Here is a 20,773-nt window from a genome sequence, read left to right as displayed (position 1 = left end):
TATTCTTCTTTTCCTTTTGAATATGCTGGTAATTTTCCAGAATAAAAAACTTAAAAATATAGAAAATACTCTTTGAATACTTACCCATAACAGTGGTCAGGAAACTATAAGCATTCAAATTTGTTGCAGATAAGTATTTATATAAGAAAACCTAGAGCTTAAGATTACAACACTTCTGGTTATATTTCATTATTATGCATGGATTAATACTTGTGAATTAATCTCATAAGCACACCCAAGTCACAGATTTATGTGTCCCCTGCCCTTACACCTCACTGGGTGTTCCTACAGACGATTCAACCACCAGCTATGTATGTATACACATATTAATAAATAAAAAACATAATTAACGTTTACTGAGTACCTACTATACGCCAAGCACTGTTCCAATATATAAAAAACATATAATGCAGAAGTCAAATAAGCAAATTTTTTTCCTGGTAGAAAGATGAGTAGAAATGACTCAAATTTTACAGAAAACAAGAACTGGTTTTACTCTTGCCACTTTTTTTACTCCTATATCAGACTCCTTCCTCCTATAAAAACTGCTATTCCTAGCAAATGTACTCTACTCTGACCTCTTAAGGTCATACTGATTAACTGGTTAATCAAAAAACCAAATTCATTGCCGTTGAGTCGATTCCAACTCATAGCAACCTATAGGACAGAACAGAACTGCCCCATAGAGTTTACTGAACTTAAATCAGGGTCAAAGCTACGGGCTGTGCGAATCCAAAGTAGAAAGTGCCCCTCACAACAAACAGATTAAGAAAAGGAACCTTTCTGATCAAAAACAACTATGTTGCTGATTTACTGCACACCCTTGGAAAATTCTCTTAGGCTGTATGAGCTATACTGTAGTGACTTTGCAAATAATTACTACCATTTTAATTTAAATACTAAAAAAACAATTATGCGTAATATGAATAATACAATTAATCAAGAAAAAGAGCCTAAATAATCCAGTGTCACAACAATACAACTGTAGCTAATTTACTTCCTTGAAACTGTGGTAGTGGTAAAAAATGTAAAAATCACATTAAGATATAACAACAGGGGTCTTTCAATTTCTGGAATGAGTGCCTAGGTGGTGCAAATGGTTTGCACTCATCTGCTAACCTAAAGGTTGAGGTTCAAATCCACCCAGTGTCACCGTGGAAGAAAGGCTAGGCAACCTGCTTCTGGAAAGATTACAGCCAAGAAAACCCTATGGAGCAGTTCTACTCTAACACATGGGATCACCATGAGTCAGAACTGACTTGAAGGCAACGGGTTTAGATTTTTTGCATTTCAATTTTCTGCAATAGGAGTTCTGATACATATTACAGAAAAATATTTTACTTTCTTACTGAATTGTTATGAAATATATACGGAAAAATCTTAACGCACTGATTAAAGACGTTGTTAGGTGCTGTCGAGTCGGTTCCGACTTATAGAGACCCTACAGGACAGAGAAGAACTGCCCCATACGATTTCCAAGGAGTGGCTGGTGTATTTGAACTGGTGACCTTTTGGTTAGAAACCAAGCTCTTAACCACTATGCCACCAGAGCTCCAATTAAAAACATAGTACTGAACAATAAAGCCTGAACTGAAGAGTCAGATAACCTTGGTTCTAGTTCTAATTGCTAATTAGCTCTAAGACCTTAAGCAAACTGCAACCTCTACAGAGTTCAATTTTCTCACTTTTTACATTTTACATGAGAACTTCACTAGATGACTGTTATCTTCCACCTATAACATTATGTTTTTGAAAGGGATCACCAATCCAACATCATATTTAATGTTAAGAGTAAATCAGCTGCATATCCACTCCTGGAAATAATAACCAACTAGCATTTCTCTTTTCCTGTGCAAAGAATTGATTCCAACATTCCTCTGTTTTCATTCACACTATACCCTCAGACCAGAGAAAAAGTCTAGCTCACTCAAGAAATCCCAGTGCCACACTATATCTTGGAAATGCTACTGCCTTCCTCTTCTTTTTATCTAGGTATCACACAAGATTATTATATAAACCAACAGGTGAAAGTAAAAGTATTGTAGAGCTTAAAAGCATTTAAAAATGAACAACTGGACTAGGAACTACTACAACAGATAACAAGGAAAAAACTGAAACCCAGGGCTACGCAGTTATTAGAAGACCCAGAACTAAAAAGTAGTTAAAGCATGGTGTTAAACCAGTGCTTTTTCAATACTCCATTCTATAAATAATACTATATGTCCCATCATCTGAAATTACCTTAACATGTTTTATATTACTGGAAGGTTCAAAGTTATTTCATCACTTCACCAATTGTTTGAGTGTAAGTGAAAATCAAGATATGTATCATCACTGAATGGGAGATATGTCGTATAACGTATCTACCTTGCCCATCACCCAGTCAAAAGCAGATTTAACAACCCTCACAGACAGCTGACCCCAGATTCAAGACTCTTCCCTCCTGATGTCATGTTTTCTAGTTTTTAAAAATGCACACACAACAAAGACTTATTATCTATCACTATACAATTGTTTTAATAATTTTTATGAAATAAACTTATGAATAGAAAGAAATGTTTGAGCTGCTCGCCTGATTTCTTTTTAAATTTGGATCACAACTAAGCCACACTACTCAAAACTAAAGAAATGTGGACCACACCATGTTTCCTTAGAAGGATATCATTAAATATGAATACTATCCACATTCAGAAAAAATTCTGTTCTAAAGCATCAAACTACTTCACCATTATGAACCCCAGTAACTAGTAGAATAGACATTTAATAAGTATTTGCTGAATAAGCTGAATGACTAAAGCAACCCTTATTTCTATGCCGTTTATTACTTTGCAAAGGAACCTATAAAATAGAAATATAATAAATAAGTGGTACAAATTAAAACAAATGTACCTATGAATACCCACCAACTGCCGTTGAGTTGATTCCAACTCACAGCGACCCCACAGGATTTCCAAGGCTGAACCCCTAAACCTATTGCCCTAAAATAATCTTTAAACTTTGACCCAAAAATATCTCCTGAAGTCTTTGTAAAACCAAACAACAGTTTAGCTGAACTAGTAAAAAATGTCTGCCTCAAGCATTATGTTCTATTAAGAACTATATGTATGGGATCAAGTTGACAAGAAACTTGAAAGACTAAATAGGAAGCTCAGAGGGCAGTGAATTTATGTTAATGGGGGAGTAACACAGAAAAGGAGCGTAAGAATGGTTGCACAACTAGAAGAATGTAATCAACGTCACTAAACGGTACATGTGGAAACTGTTGAATCGGTTTATGTTTTGCTGTATATATTCTCAATAACAAAAGAAATAAATTTTTTTTAAAAAATGCACTAAGTTTCTCTTAAGGGTGATTTAAAACTTGGAAACATAACATGATGAACAAAACTAATATCTCTAAATTGTACACATAAAAACGGTTGAAATGGTAAACGTTTTGTTATAAAATTTTACCATAATAAAATGAAAACAAATAAAATTTTAAAAGACTTTAAAACCACCAGCAGTATTAAACACACCAAAAGAACTAAAGAAAACAGAAAAAACTAAAAAAAAAAAAAATCAGGAAAACAATATATGAACAAAATGAGAATCTCAATAAAGAGGAAGAAATTATGAGAACAGGAGAAATACTGGAGCTGAAAAAATAATGGAAAATAAAAATCACCGGAGAGGCTCAACAGCAGATTTGGGCTGTCAGAAGAAAGAATCAGCAAACTTGAACCCAGGACAACTGAAATTCAGCCGAAGGAGCAAAAAAAAAAAAAAAAAAAGCATTTAAAAAATTAATGGAGATTAAAGGAATTGTGACACATCATCAAGCAGACCAACATACGAATTATGAGAGTCCCAAAAGAAGAAAATGAGGAATATAAGGATTTTTGAAGAAATAACAGCTGAACACTTCCCAAAATTGATGGAAGACATGAACCTACACATCCAATAATTCCAACTAAGATAAACTCACAACCAACATTGAAACACCTTATAATCAAATTCCTCAAAACCAAAAATAAAGAAGCTTGAAAGAAACAAGAGAAAAGCAAATTGTCGCAAACAAGGGATCCTCAATAAGAACAAGCACCAAATCTCAAAAAACTTAAATACTTATGTTCAACAAAAGACTTTATCAAAAGAGTAAAGAGACAATCTACAGACTGAGAAAAATCTTTGGGAACAATATAACTGATGAGGATCTAATATCTGAAATATATAGGAAACTACAACTTAACAGAAAAAGATAACCCAATCAAAAAATGGGCAAAGGACATGAACAGACATTTCACCAAAGAGGATATTCAAATAACCAACAGACACATGAAAAGATGTTCAATGTCATTAACCATCATAAAAATGCAAATCAAAATCACAATGAGATACTATTTCACTCCCATTAGGATAGCCAAGATTTTTTTTAAAAAATGGAAAATAACAAGCATCGGAGGGAACATGCAGAAACTGGAACCCTCATCCATTGCTGGTGGAAATGTTAAATGATACAGCCATTGTGGAAAACAGTCTGGTGGTTTGCAAAGAACTAGAGAAAGAGCTGCAATATAAACCCAGCAATTCCATTCATAGGTATACACCCCAGAAAGCTAATAACAGTGACAATAACAATATGCACACCCTATGTTCATCGCAGCACTATTCAAGATAGCAAAAAGATGGAAACAACCTAAATACCCATCAACAGATCATTGAATAAGCAAAATGTGGTACATACATACAATAGAATACTACTCAGAGAAAGAAAAATCAGTTCCCAAAACATCTTGGAACATGGATGGACCCGGAGAACATTATGTGAGCAAAATAAGTCCATCACAAAAAAAAAACAAATGTTCTCACTTCTATGAAATGATATGAACAAATAAACATACAAAAACTAATGTTCATTAGTGGCTACCAGGGATTGGGGGTACTAGGGGAATTCAGTCTCTTGACAACAGACACTTATTTTTGTGATGAGAAAGGTAACATTGAATGAGAATGAAGCATACACAGTTTGACAAAGATAATAATGTCAGTAAAAAAAAAAGGACCTGTTATTAATTGCTACGGCATATATAATGTTGAAACAACAGCAACAACGAAAAAATACATGTGCATGTGCAAGTATACATTGTATGTATGTAGGCATACGTATGCATAGGTATATACATATAAGTGTATACATAAGTACACGCATATGTATCTGTATCTATGTGTATGTACACACAGTAAAACCTGAAATACCAGAACCTCTGTAAGGTAGAAATCTGTCAGAGAAGAAAAACTATAATATTTTCCACTAATAGAGAGTAACAGAATAGTGAGACTGCACCCTGTCAAAGGCAGAAATCTTGCAAGATCCAGAAAAACAAGGCAGTCCTATCGAGTTTCGGCTCTCACAGATGTCGCTGTACAGGTAGTCCCTGACTTACAATGGGGTTCTGTTCCAATGACTCCATTATAAGTAAGTTTTAATATAAATCAAATACCTCTTTTTTTTTTAGTTTTCATTATGACTGCCTTTTATCATCAGTACGTTTATAAATTCAATCTTTATTTCTCTTTGGGGGTTGGAAACATTACCTATAAATTTACAGATATATCTTAATACATACATATGAAAAAAACACATAAAAACTTACTTCCAGGATGAAGAATTGCATGTTGGCATTTTGTTAGTTGAGGTAATAACTCCACTTGTGGAAAGTTCTGGATCATCTGGATTATCCCTGGGAATGGGGGTGGCATTTCTAGTCAGAAAATTAATGAGAGTTGTCTGTATGGTCCTTTTCTTTTTCTCTTCATATATTTTTCAGAAACATCTCACTGCTTCCTGAATCTGCCTATCGACTTGAGCAAAGCAATTAGCGTTTAGGTCCATGTTTTCAAGCAACTGAAGCCTCTGATTTAGTTTAAAAATCTAAATCTATACAGCAGTGTTTTGAACAGTAAATCGTAAAATTAAACATTTCTGAGTGAACGTTTGAGAATGATAGTGTCGGTAAATCACATGCTGCAACACTGTATGTAGTACATCTTACCAAAGATAAAATGTATCAAAAAATAAAGTCATAAGAGCGGTACCTATATATTCATGCATATGACAAAGCACATATGGGGCACAGATACGGATACCTCTTAGACATAACTGAACACCTCACATAATTAAATTTCTAGGTTCAGAGGATTAGGACCATAGTTGTGTGGCACATATCAGTAAACTAGCATAATATAGTTCATAAAGTTAGGTTCTACGTCTAGTTTGGTGAGTAGCGTCTGGGGTCTTGAAAGCTTGCGAGTGCCCATCTAAGATACAACTATTGGTCTGTATTAATTCAGAGCAAAAGGGAAGAAAACCAAAGACTCGAAGAAACGAGTCTACAGGACAAATAATCAAGACAAACCACATCCTCATCTACCCTGAGACCAGAAGAACTAGATGGTGCCTGGCTACCACTACCGACCATTCTAATCAGGGCCACAATAGGCTTATGAACCAGCAATAGGACAGAACTGGGAGAAGAGAACCTCAAATTCCTTTAAAAAACAAAACCAGACCTACTGGGCTGGTTGAGACTGGAAGACACCCCAGGACTATTGCCCTGAGATACTCTTCAAATAGTGGACCAAAACTAACCCTTGAGGTCACCTTGTACCTAAACAACAAATTTGTTCAAAAAAGAATGAATATCACCTGTAAGGACTACGTTCCTTTAAAAAATCACCTACATGAGCCCAAACCAGACAACAATCACTTTAAAACAAAGATGAGCATACAAAGGGGCACAGAATCTACATTAACGGAAACAGAACAAGAACGGAAATAATGAGAATGTTCACACATTGTGAATAATTTAATCAATATCACTAAACAACTTGTGTATTAAATGTTCAACAGGAAACTAATCTATGTAAACCTTCACTGAAAACATGATAAAATATTGTTTAAAAAATAACCGGACATCCAAATGGAAAAATATCAGTTTATACCTCTACCTCACACTATACACAATAATTCATTCAAAATGAATCACAGACTTGAATATAAGAGTGAAAAGTATAAAGCTCTTAGAAGAAAACATTGGAGTAAAGCTTGATCTTAGGTTAGACAAAAATTTAAAATATGACACAAAAAGCACAGTGGACTTCATCAAAATTAAAAATGTTTATGCTTCAAAAGACACCATTAAGAAAGTAAAAAGAATAGAAAAATTATACAGACACGTAACAAAAAAAGAGATCGAAGAGATAAAAACACCTTCAACCAAAAAAAGCCCTGGCCCAGACGGCTTCACTGGACAATTCTACCAAACTTTCAGAGAAGAGCTCACACAAATACTACTCAAATTATCCCAAAGCATAGAAAAGGAAAGAATAGTCCCAAATACATTCTATGAAACCAGCATAACCCTAATACTAAAGCAAAGACACCACTGGAAAAAAATAAAACTAAAGACTAACTTTCATGAACATAGATGCAAAAATTCTCAACAAAATTCTTGTCAACAGAATTCAACAGCATATCAACAAATAAAACATGACCAAGTTAGATTCATACTAGGTAAACAGGGATGGTTCAACATTACAAAATCAATCAACATACTCCACCACGTAAATAAAGGAAAAGAATCACACGATCATACCAATCAATGCAGAAAAGGCATTCGGCAAAGTCCAACACCTATTCCTGATAAAAACTCTCAATAAGTGTAAAAAGAAAATTCCTTGACAAAATAAAGAGTGTTTATACAAAACCAACACCCAACATCATTCTAAAAAGAGAAAGAGACTAAAAGTATTTCCCAAGAGTACAGGAACCAGACAAGGATTCCTTTCATAACCACTCTTATTCAACATTGTGCTGGAAGTCCTAGCTAGAACAACAGGGCAAAAAAAGGAATAAAGAACATCCAAATTGGCAAGGGAGAGGTAAAACTATCCCTATTTGCAAATGACCTGATCGTATACACAGAAAACCTCGAAGAATCCACAAGAAAGCTACTAAAACAAATAGAAAATTTCAGCAAAGCAGCAGGATACAAGATTACCATACAAAAATCAGTTGAATTACTCTATGAAAACAAACATAACTTCTAAAAAGAAATCAACAAATCAATATCATTTACAATAACCCCTAAGTAGATAAAAAACTTAAAAATAAATCTAACCAGGGATTTAAAAGACCTATACAAAGAACTACTGCAAGAAACCAAAAGAGACCTACGTAAATGGAAAAACATACCATGCTCATAGATAGGAAGACTCAACATTGTGAAAATGTCAGTACTACCCAAAACAATCTACAGATACAATGCAATCCTGATTCAAATTCCAACAGCATTCTTTAATGAGATGGAAAAACCACTAACTTTATATGGAAAAGGAAGAAACCCTAGATGAATAAATAAGATGGAAGGCCTCATACTACCTGATCTTGGAACCTATTATACAGCCACAGTAGTCAAAACAACCAGGTACTGGTACAACAGAAATGCAAAGCAATGGACGGAATTGAGAACCCAGACGTAAATCCATCCAACTATAAGCAGCTAATATTTGACAAAGGGCCGAAGTCCATTAAATGGGGAAAAGACAGTCTCTAACAAATGATGCTGGATATCCATCTACTAAAAAAAAAAAATTAAACAATAGCTATATCTCACACCATACACAAAAACTAACTCAAAATGCATCGGAGACCTAAATACAAAACCTAAAATGATAAAAATCATGAAAGAAAAAATAGGGACAATGCTAGGAGCCTTAGGACATGGCATAAATACAATACAAACCATAACTAACAATACACAAAAACCGTAAGATAAACTAGATAGCTGGGAGCTCATAAAAATTAAACATTTACACTCATCAGCTGGGAGCTCATAAAAATTAAACATTTACACTCATCAAAAGACTTCAACAAAAGAGTAAGAAGAGAACCTACAGACTGGTAAAAAGTTTTTGGCTATGACGTATCTGTCAAGAATGTTATCTCTAAAATCTACAAAATACTTCAACGCTTCAACAACAGGTAAATAATCTAATCTAAAAAATGGGCAAAGGATACAAGCAGACACTTCACCAAAAAAGACATTTAGGTGGCTAACAGACACACGAGAAAATACCATCGTTACCTATTAGAAAAACGCAAATTATAACGCGATACCATCTCACCCCAACAATACTCACACAACCCGAAAAAACACAAAATAACAAATGTTGGAAAGTTTGAAGGGAGATGGGAACTCTTTTGCACTGCTAGTACGGATGTAAAATGGTACCACCACTCTGGAAAATGATACGCTTCCTTAGAAAGCTGGAAATAGAAATACCATACGATCCAGCAATCCCTCTCCTTGGAATATAACGTAGAGAAACACCCGTCACACGAACAGACACATGCACACCCATGTTCACTGCAGTACTATTCACAATAGCAAAAAAACGGAAACAACCTAAATGCCCATCAACAAAACAGATGAATCAAACAAATTACAGTACATACACACGGTGGAATACTACACAACGATAAACAACAACGATGAATCCGAGAAACATCTCACAACATGAATGAATCTGGAAGGCATTATGCTGAGTGAAATAAGTCAGTCACGTTAAGGACAAATATTATACGAGACCACTATTATAAAAACTCAAGAAGATTTACGCACAGAAAAAAACATTCTTTGATGGTCATGAGGGTGGGGAGGGAGGGGGAGGGGCAGTCACTAGATAGTAGGCAAGTGTTAACTTTGGTAAGGAGAAAAACAAAACACAATACAGAGGAAGTCAACACAACTTGACCAAAGCAAAGGCACAGAAGTTTCCTAGATATATCCAAAGAGCTTGAGGGAACAAGCTGCTGGGGAGAGGAGCAGGGGACCATAGTCTCAGGGGACATGTAGGTCAATTGGCATAACGTAGTTCATAAAGAACATGTTCTACATCTCACTTTGGTGAGTAGCGTCTGGAGTCTTAAAAGCTTGTGAGCGGCCATCTAAGATGCGTCTATTGGTCCCATCACGTTCAGAGCAAAGGAGAATGAAGAAAACCAAAGATACGAGGAAAATATTAACCCAAAGGACTGAAGGATCACATGAACCAAAAACTCCACCAACCTGAGCTCAGGCAAACTAGATGATGCTCAGCTACCACCACCAACAGCTCTGAGTCCCGGGAAGAGCAGGAGAAAAGTACAGAATAAAATTCAAGTTAACAAAAAAAGACCAGACTTACTGGTCTGACAGAGACTAGAGGAACCCCTGAGACTATGGCCACCCAGACACCTTGCTAACTCAGAAATGAAACTACTCGCAAAGCCCACTTTTCAGAAAAAGATTAGACAAGCCTGTGAAACAATAACACGTGTGAGAAATGTGCTTCCTAGTTCAAACATACGAGACCAAACAGGCAACTCTCACCCAACAGCAAGATAAGAAGGCAAAAAGAGACAGGAACTAGATGAAAGGACACAGGGAACCTGGAGTGGAAAAGGGGCAGTGTGCTGTCACACTGTTGACACTGCAACCAATGTCACAAGGCAATATATGTATAAAGTTCTGAATGAGAAATTAACTTGAGCTGTAAACTCTCACCTAAAGCACAACAAAATAAAAAATAAATCCTATATTCTAAAAAAAAAAAAGTAAAATAACAAATCACAGTAAAAAATATATGCAAATCACATATTTGATAAAGGACTTTCTATCAAGAATACATAAAAGGGCTCAAGTTAGAATAATTACACTATCCAATTAAAAACAGTAAAAAAATGGAACGGACATTTCATAAACAAAGATACAAACGGACAATAAGCACATGAAAATACGTTCACCATCATTAGAGAAATACAAATTAAAAACAAAATGAGATACAATTTCACACCAAATAGAATAACTGTAATAGAAAACATAGACAAAACATCTTGCCAAGAATATGGAGAAACTGGAATCCTCATCCGCTGCTGGTGGGAACATAAAATGGTGCGGCCACTTTAGAAAACGGTTTCGCAGTTTCTTTTACAAAGTTAACATAAACTTACCACATGACCTTCCAATTCCACTGTTAGGTATGCACCAAAGAGAGACATGAAAATGGCATGTCCACATGAAGTTCTGTTTGTGAATTTTTAGAGTAGCATTATTCATGAAAATGGAAAAAACCATCCAAATACCCATAAACTGATGAATAGATTAACAAACGTGGTATATCTTACACAATAGCATACCATTTGGAAATAAAAAGTTATGAGTTACTGATGCATGCCATAACAGGGATGAATTTTAAAAAAAAACATTAGTCTACATCATAGAATCCAGATGCAAAAGCCACAAATTATATGATTACAATTCTATGAAATATCCAGAAACACAAAACTATGGATTCAGAAAACAGGTTTAAGTGGTTGATTGAGGCTAAAGCTGAGACTGAAAAGTGACTGCAAATGGGCAAAAGAGATCTTTCTGGGATGACAAAAATGTTCTAAAACTGGACTGTGGTGATGGTTGTACAATTCTGTACATTTACTAAAGATCAACAAATTGTACACTTTAAACGAATGAACTCATGATATACAGATTACACATCGTTAAACCTATTAAAATATGTATACGTTACCAACAAAAACAAGCACGAATTTCTCCTCAGAAACCAATGACAACAGAAGGCATTGGGACGATATATTTAAAGTGTTGAAAGAAAAGAAACATCAACCAACGTTTCTATACCCGACCACACTCCTTAAAAGTGAGGACAAAATGAAGACATTCCCCGAAAAACAAAAGTTGAGGAGGTATGTTACCAAGAGTCTTACCCTACAAAAAATACTAAAGAAAGTCCTTCAGGTCGAAATGAAAAGATACTACACAATCACTAAGGAGCCAAAATGAAGAAATAAAGATACCCAGGTAAGGCAATCTCGTGGGTAAAAATAAAGGTCAGTTTTATATTTTTGCTTTGTATCCCTACTTGTTATAGCCAACAAGATTCAAAAGACAAATGCATAAAAATTAAATATAAATTTGTGTTATTTGGCAAGCAAGATAAAATTTCTGACATCACTATAACTGGGGGATCAATAGAGGAATACTTTTTGTATGTTACTTAAGTTATGCTGGTATCAATTTAACCTAGGCTGTTACAAATTTAGGACTAAACTGTAATCTCCCTGGTAACCACAAGAAAATACTAAAAAAATACACAAAAGAATATGAAAAAAGAATCAAAATCGTTCACTACAAAAAGGAGTATTGGAGGAAATGAGGAACAAAAAAGTATAATACACACAGAAAACAAACACCAAAATTCCAGAAGTTGTTCCTTATTGGTAACTGAATGTAAGTGGACTTCACTCTCCAATCAAAATGCAGAGATTGGCAGAACTGATGAGACTATACTCCAACTATATGTTATCTACAAAATGACAACTTTTAGATCCAAAGATGCAAATAGGTTGAAAGTGAAAAGGTAGGAAAAACTATTCCATGCAGACCATAGACAGAAGAGCGCCAGATGGCTACACTAATATCAAATAAAAGAGATTTAAAGTTAAAAACTTTTTCAGAAACAAAAAATATTTTATATATATGTATATAACTAAAGGCTCAATTCATCAAAAAAACATAACAACTATAAACATACATGAGTCTAACATGAGAACTTCAAAATAAATGAAACATTGCCAGAAATGAAATGAAAAACAGTTATACAATTATAGTTGGAGACTTTATTACACCACTTTTAATACTGAATAGAACATCTAGACCGAAGATCAACAAGGTAATAGAAAACATAAAAAAACTATAAACCAATTACATCAGACATATATAGAACACTCCACCCAAAAACAGCACAATACACATTACTCTCCAGTACATATAAATCATTCTCCAGGATAAACCATATGTTAGGTCACAAAGCAAGTCTCAATAAATTTAAAAGACTAAAATCATGTGAAGTAAGTTCTCCTACCAAAACTGAAACTAAAAAATAAAAATAAAAAGTATGTAATCATGTGAAAATTAAACAACTATTAAGGAAAAAATCACGAGTAAAAACAACAAATACTTGAAAGAAAACAAAAGCACACCACAACAAAATGTATGGGACTTACAAAAGTCAGTTCTCAGAGAATAAGTTATACATACTAATGACAATAACAAAAAACAAATTGTGTCAAATCAATCTAATTGTACACGTTGAAAAGTACAAAAAAGAAAACCCAAAACTAGTAGAAAAAAATAATAAATTACAGCAAAAACAATACAATAGATAACAGAAAAACCAAAAGTTGATCCCTTGAAAAAGTTCATTAAATTGGCATACCTTTAACTAGACTAACAAGAAAATTAGAGAGTAAACAAAATAACTGAAATCAAATGAATGTAAGATATGACTATCAAAAATACAGGAATAAAATATGAAAAAATTCTACAATGATATACCAACAAATTAGATAATCTAGATGAAATGAATACCTAGAAACAAATTATCTAAACTGACTCATGAAAAATAAAACATCTCAATAAATGCACAACTAAGCTTTGTGCAAGGCAGGGAAAAGATGGCAGAATAGTCAGACGCTTCCGGTGGACCCTCTTACAACAAAGACCCAAAAAAACAAGCTATTCGATTATATATGGCAATCTGGAGCCCTGAATATCAAAGGGAGAGTTGAGGAAACAGACTGAGTGGCAGGGGGAGGGAGAGACGGTTCGGAAGCAGTGAGGGGTTGCCCGACCTGACCCAGCGAGAGCCTGGGCCCTTCAGGCCTGAGCAGCTCGTAGGTAAGCGATGAGGCAGGCAAGTGGCAGTACTTGGGAGGCACGTTTTCTGCACCGGAAGAGACCCAGCGCCAGAGTCTACATAGCCACTCAGAACCAGTGAGAAGCAACCCTCATTGGCAAAAAGTAAGTACTTGCATACGGTTTACTGCACAAATGAAAAACACCACCCTTAAAGAAAACCCTCTCTCCCATTTACCTCCCTGCTCCCTGCTCTGCACTGGGTCCCAGAACAGCTTCAGCAATTTACAAGTCCCCTGGGCCAGAAGTAGGATCCATCGCACGTCTGAAACCATCCTCCCTGCCTTGCAGAGTGAACAAATTAACAAATGGGCAAAAATAAACTGCCAGCTACACTAATCCAGGAACCCAGGGTAGACACACTTCCTTTGCCTAGGCACAGGCATAAGAGTCACAGACTTTGAGTGCCTTTAACCCTGCAGAGACTTGTGTGGCCCCAACTCAACCACGTAGGCAATCATCACCAAAATACAATAGGATACATACCGGAAGTCTAATTTCAACTGTTCCAGCTGTGAAGGGGCAGATTCTTGACATGTGACACTGCTCTGCCCATTAGACAAAGTCTTCACCTACCCAAATCAGTGGCTTGAGAACCGGTGGCTCCATCCACGCCACCAAGCCACCTGCAACAGAGGTCCATGAATAAGAGGTGTCCCCTAGTCCTTACAACCAACAGCATACAGTGCTCACTGTCCAGCTGCAAAACCAACCCACCTTCCTGCTCTAGGGAACAGGGACACACCTTCCTCCTGGACACTTGGAGGCGGCCAACAGACCGCTGCCTTGCTCACAGTGTGTCCGTCTGCTGCAGCCAGATGCCTGTGCCTACACCAATCACCCATGCCTGTCTAGGACTGTAACTGAGCCTACACAACACACTTAGTGGCTATCTACCTGGACACCTAAGCTGAATCCAGACAAGAGAAGTGCGCAGACTCCTGAGCTCACATACCTAGTAACAGATCTAACCACCTGGTGACAGGACATTAGAGCTTCAAAGCTGCCAATAATCAAACTAGCTCATATGACCAGCCTATTTGGGCACATTAAAACAAAACAGAAAACCATGACACAGTAAGCAAACAAATATAACAACTTACTGATGGCTCGGAGACAACAGTCAATTTAAAATCACATAAAGAAACAATCCATGATGACTTCAGCAAGTTCCTAAAAGAATCTTGAAGTTTTTCAAAGGAATAAAATTTCTTAGACTTACCAGAAACAGAATACAAAAAATTAATATACAGAATTCTACAAAAAAATAGGAAGGGAATTAAGCAAAACGCAGAACAAGCAATAGAGAACATTAAAAACATTAGATAAAAGCATAATGACAAATTTAACAGGCTACAAGAATCCATAAAGACACACCAACAAGAAATCCAAAAGAGTAACATGAAAATTTCAGAATTAGGCAACTCAATAGAAAGTCATAGAAGCAGAATTGAGGCAATGCAAGTCAGAATTAGTAAGATTGAAGATAAAGCACTTGAAACCAATTCTGAGGAAAATCAGATAAAAGGATTTAAAAAAAATGAAGAAACCCTAAGAATTATGTGGAACTCTTATCAAGAGAAATAACCTACGAGTGACTGGAGTACCGCACAGGAGCGATAGCAGAAAATACAGAAAGAATTCTTGAAGATTTGATGGCGGAAAACTTCCCTGATATCGTGAAAGATGAGAAGATATTTGAGATGCTCATCAAACTCCACATAACGTACATCCCAAAAGAAATTCACCAAGACATATTATAATCAAACTTACCAAAACCAAAGACAGACAATTTTAACAGCGAATAGAAATAAAAGTCATATACAAATGACGGTCAATAAGAATAAGCTCAGACTACTCAGCAGAAATCATGCAGGCAAGAAGACAATAGGATGACATATATAAAGCCTTGAAGAAACAAAAAGTACCAGCCAAGAATTATATATACAACAAAACTGTCTCTCAAATATGAGGGCAAAATTAGGATATTTCCAGATAAACAGAAGTTTAGAGGGTTTGCAAAAACCAAACCAAAATTACAAGAAATACTAAAAGGAGTCCTCCGGTTAGAAAATCAGTAACATTACAAAAGAACCCAAGACTAGAACACAGAACAGAACAACCAGATATCAACCAAAATAGGGAAGTCATAAAAGAAAAATCTAAGCTAAAACACTGAAAACAGAAAAACAGATATCAATATGCAAAAGATGACAACATTAAAACAAAAAAGAAGAATGTAAAAAATGTAAACATAAATTTTTCATATGGAAAGGATATCAAGGCAATATAAAGAAAAAAAGAGTAGTGTAAACTTAGAAAAATAACGATAAATATTAAGGTAACCACAAAATAAACTAACAATTATAGATGTCAAAATAAAAAACTAAAAAAATATACAGACTCAGCAAACACAAAATCAGCAACAATGAAAACCTTGAAAAACAAATACATAAAGAAAAACAACACAACACAGACAATTAAGTGGAACAAAGGAACTATGAACACAAAAGAAAAAGACATTAAAATTACAGCACTAAACTCATAACTACTAATAATTATGCTGAATGTAAATGGACTAAATGCACCAATAGAGTGGAAGACTGCATTAAAAAAAACACGATCTGTCTCTATGTTGTCTACAAGAGACACATCTTAGACTTAAAGACACAAACTAAAACTTAAAACATGGAAGAAACTATATTAAGCAAACAACACTCAAAAAATAAAAGGACTAGCAATATTAATCTCTGACAAAATATCGACTTTAAAGGAAAATCCACCACAAAGGATAAGGAAAGACACTATATAATGATTAAACGGTCAATACACCAGGAGAACATAACCATAATATTTACGCACCCAACAACTGGGGTCCAAAATACATACAACAAACTCTAACAGCACTGTCAAGAGAGATAGCTCCAAAATAGTAGCAGGAGACGTCAACATACCACTTTCGGTGAAAGAACATCCAGAAAGAACCTCAACAAAGATATGGAAGAGCTAAATGTTACAAACAACCAACTTGATCTCATAGACATATACTGAACACTCCACCCAACAGGAGCCAAATATACATTCCTTCCAATACACATGGAACATTCTCCAGAACAGACCACATATTAGGCCATAAAACAAGCCTTAAATCCAAAGCATCAAAATATTACAAAGCATCTTTACTGGCCATAAACCCATAAAAGTAGAAATCAATAACAGAAAAACCAAAGAAAAAAAATCAAACATATGAAAACAGAACAACACCTTGCTCAAAAACTACTGGATTATAGAAAAAACTAAGAACGGAGTAAAGAAATACATAGAATCAAACAAGAATGAAAACACATCCTACCAGAACCTTTGGGACACAGCAAAAGCAGTGCTCAGAGATTAATTTTTACCAATAAATGCACACATCCAATAAGAAGGGTCAAAATCAAATCATTAACTCTACAACTAGAACAAATAGAGGGCAAAAAAGAAGCCGTCAGGCACAAGAAGAAAGAAAACAGAATTAGAGCAGAATTAAATGAAATACATGATAGAAAAACATTGAAAAAGTTAACAAGACCAAAAGCTGGTTCTTTGAAAAGATCAACAAAATTGATTAACCATTGGCCACACTGACAAAAGAAAAACAGGAGCAGCAGATAACCCGAATAAAAAATGAGATGGGTGATAGCACAACAGACACAACTGAAATTAAAAGAATAACAATACTACAAAAAATTTACTTTAACAAATTTAAAAAACTAGAATGGACGAATTTCTAGAAACTCACTACCTACCTAACACAAATGAAAATAGAAAAACTAAACAAACCAATAACAAAAGAACAGATTCAACAAGAAATTTAATAACTCCCAACGAATAAAAGCCCTGGCATGGATGACTTCACTGGAAAATTCTACTAAACTTTCAGAGAAGAATTAACACCACTACTACTAAAGGTATTTCAGAGCACAGAAAAAGATGGAATACTGTCAAACTCATTCTATGAAGCCAGCAACCCTGATACGAAAAACACGTAAAGACACCACAAAAAAAGAAAATTACATACTAATATCCCTCATGAACATTCACGCAAAAATTCTCAACACACAATTGGTCTTTTCATATAAATATACATATATATACACATACATTTGAATTTTTGGAAACTTCAGCTGTGTTGTTAACTTTGGAAAAAGTATCCTAGTTGTACCGTGTTGAGTTGTCACTGTATAAAAATTAACAGCCATACTGGTCTAGAAACGTTAAACTTAAATTTTTTCCATTTGTACAGGGGTAACGCACTGTGTTAAATATGCAAGGTCTTAACTACAAGGGTTGTATTACAGAAACTAATAAAGTACTCTCTAAATAATGTGAAAAAAAACTCAACACAAGTCTAGCCAAAAGAATTCAGCAACATATCAAAAAGATAATTCACCATGATCAAGTGGGATTTACACCAGGTATGCAGGGATAGTTCAACATTAGAAAAACAATCAGTGTAACCCATCACATAAATAAAAGACTAGAACCACATGATCTTATCCATGCAGAAAAAACATTTGACAAAGTCCAATACCCATTCATGATAAAAACTCTCAGCAAAATAGGAATAGAAGTTCCTCAACATAATTAAAGGCATCTATACAAAGCCAACAGCCAACATCATCCAAATTGGAGAGAGTTTGAAAGCATTCCCCTTGAGAACGGGAACCAGACAAGGATGCCCTTTATCACCACTCTGATTCAACATTATGTTAGAGGTCCTAGCCAGAGCAATTAGGCTAGAAAAACAAATACACGGCATCCAAATTGGTAGGGAAGAAGTCAAAGTATCTCTATTTACAGATGATACAATCTTATACACAGAAAACCTGAAAAAATCCACAAGAAAACCACTTAAACTAATAGAAGATTTCAGCAATGTTTCAGGATACAAGACAAACACACAAAAATTACTTGGATTCCTTTACACCAACAAAGAGAACCTCGAAGAGAAAATCACCAAATCAATACAATTTAAAATAACCCTCAAGAAGATAAAATAGGAAAAATCTAAACAGAGACATAAAAGACCTATGCAAGGAAAACTTGTAGTACAAGACACTATTGCAAGAAACCAAGAGACCTACATAAGTGGAAAAGCATACCTTGCTCATGGATAGGTAGACTCAACATTGTGAAAATGGAAATTCTACCCAAAGCGATCTACAGATACAATGCAATCCCGATCCAAATTCCACCGGCATTTTTTAATCAGACGGAGAAACAAATCACCAACTTCATATGGAAAGCAAAGAGTCCCCAAATAAGTAAAGAATTCCTCAGGAAGAAGAACAAAGTGGGAGGCCTCACACTACCTGATTTTAGAACCTATTATACCGACACGGTAGTCAAAACAGCTTGGTACTAGAACAACACACAGACCAATGGAACAGAATTAAGAATCCAGACATAAATTCAACCACCTATGAGCAGCTGATGTTTGACAAAGGACCAAACTCTGTTAATTAGGGAAGAAATAATCTCTTTACCAAATGGTGCTGGCATAACTGGATATCCATCTACAAAAAACTGAAACAACACCCATACCTCACACCATGCACATAAACTAACTCAGAATAGATCCAACACCTAAATATAAAATCGAAAATGATAAACATCATGGAAGAAAAAAATAGGAACAACACTAAGAACCCCAATACATGGCATAAACACAATAAGAACCATAGGTAACAATGCACAAGCACCAGAAGAGAGACTAGATAACTGGAAGCTCCTAAAAATCAAACACTTATGCTCATCAAGAGACTTCACCAAAAGAGTAAAAAGACAACTACAAACTGGGAAAAAAATGTTGGCTACGACAAAACCGATCAGCGTCTAATCTCTAAAATCTACAACATACTGCAAAACCTCTACAACAAAAAAAAAATAACCCAATTAAAAAATTGGCAAAGGATATGAACAGGCACTTCGCCAAAGAAGATATGCATGCAGCCAACAGTCACACGAAGAAATGCTCACGATCATTACCCATTAGAGAAACGCATACCAAAACTACAAAGAGATATCACCTCACCCCAACAAGGCTAGCATTAACCCAAAAAACAAAATAATAAATGCTAGAGAGCTTATGGAGAGACTAGAACACTTATACACTGTTGGTGGAAATATAAAATGGTACAGCCACTTTGGAAATCAATTTGGCGCTTCCTTAAAAACCTAGAAATAGAAGTACCATACGATCCAGCTATCCTGCTCCTTGGAATATATCACAGAGAAATAAGAGCTGTCACACAAATAGATATATGCACACCCGTGTTCACTGCATCACTGTTCACAATAGCAAAAAGATGGAAACAACCTAGATGCCCATCAACGTATGAATGGATAAACAAATTATGGTGTATCCACACAACAGAATACTACGCAACAATAAAGAACAACGATGAAGCCATGAAACATAACATGGAGAAAGCTGGAGATCATTATGCTAAGTGAATTTAGTCAGTCACAAAAGGACAAATACTGTATAGGACCACTATTATAAGAACTCAAGAAAACGTTTAAACACAGAAAAAAACATTCTTTGATGGTTACAAGGGTGAGGAGAGAGGAAGAGGATTATTTACTAACTAGACAATAGATAAAAATTATCTTAGGTGAAGGGAAGGACAGCACACACTACAGGGGAAGTAAGTCAGCACAACTGGACTAAACCAAAGCTAAGAAGTTTCCGGAATACAATCAAACACTTGGACAGACAGACCAGCAGGGGTAGGAGTCTGGGGACCATGCTTTCAGGGGACATCTAGGTCAATTGGCACAACAAAGCTTATTAAGAAAATGTTCTGCATCCTATTTTGGTGAGTGGCGGCTGGGGTCTTAAAAGCTTGCAAGCGGCCATCAAAGATGCATCAGTTGGTCCTAACCACCTGGAGTTAAGGAGAATGAAGAACACCAAAGACACAAGGAAAGTA

At 35.4% G+C, this 20,773-nt stretch overlaps 1 protein-coding gene across 8 annotated transcripts in view; it reads right to left on the bottom strand.

Annotated features, from left to right (window-relative positions):
* Positions 1-20,773, bottom strand: part of ATRX (ATRX chromatin remodeler) — a 427,573-nt gene that overhangs the window by 377,574 nt on the left and 29,226 nt on the right. For 5 of the 8 annotated variants that reach the window (XM_023733624.1, XM_023733626.1, XM_023733625.1 and 2 more), the window contains exon 2: positions 5,637-5,723. The exons of the other annotated variants lie outside the window; for them this stretch is intronic. In XM_023733624.1, the coding sequence (XP_023589392.1) occupies positions 5,637-5,723 (87 nt within the window). The remainder of the gene's footprint in view (positions 1-5,636; positions 5,724-20,773) is intronic. 8 annotated transcript variants of the gene reach the window in all.

Source organism: Trichechus manatus, unplaced genomic scaffold, assembly GCF_000243295.1.
Source record: "Trichechus manatus latirostris isolate Lorelei unplaced genomic scaffold, TriManLat1.0 scaffold00060, whole genome shotgun sequence".
Lineage (NCBI taxonomy): Eukaryota > Metazoa > Chordata > Mammalia > Sirenia > Trichechidae > Trichechus > Trichechus manatus.
Note: the sequence above shows the minus strand (reverse complement) of the source record. Positions and strands in the feature narration are given on the sequence as shown.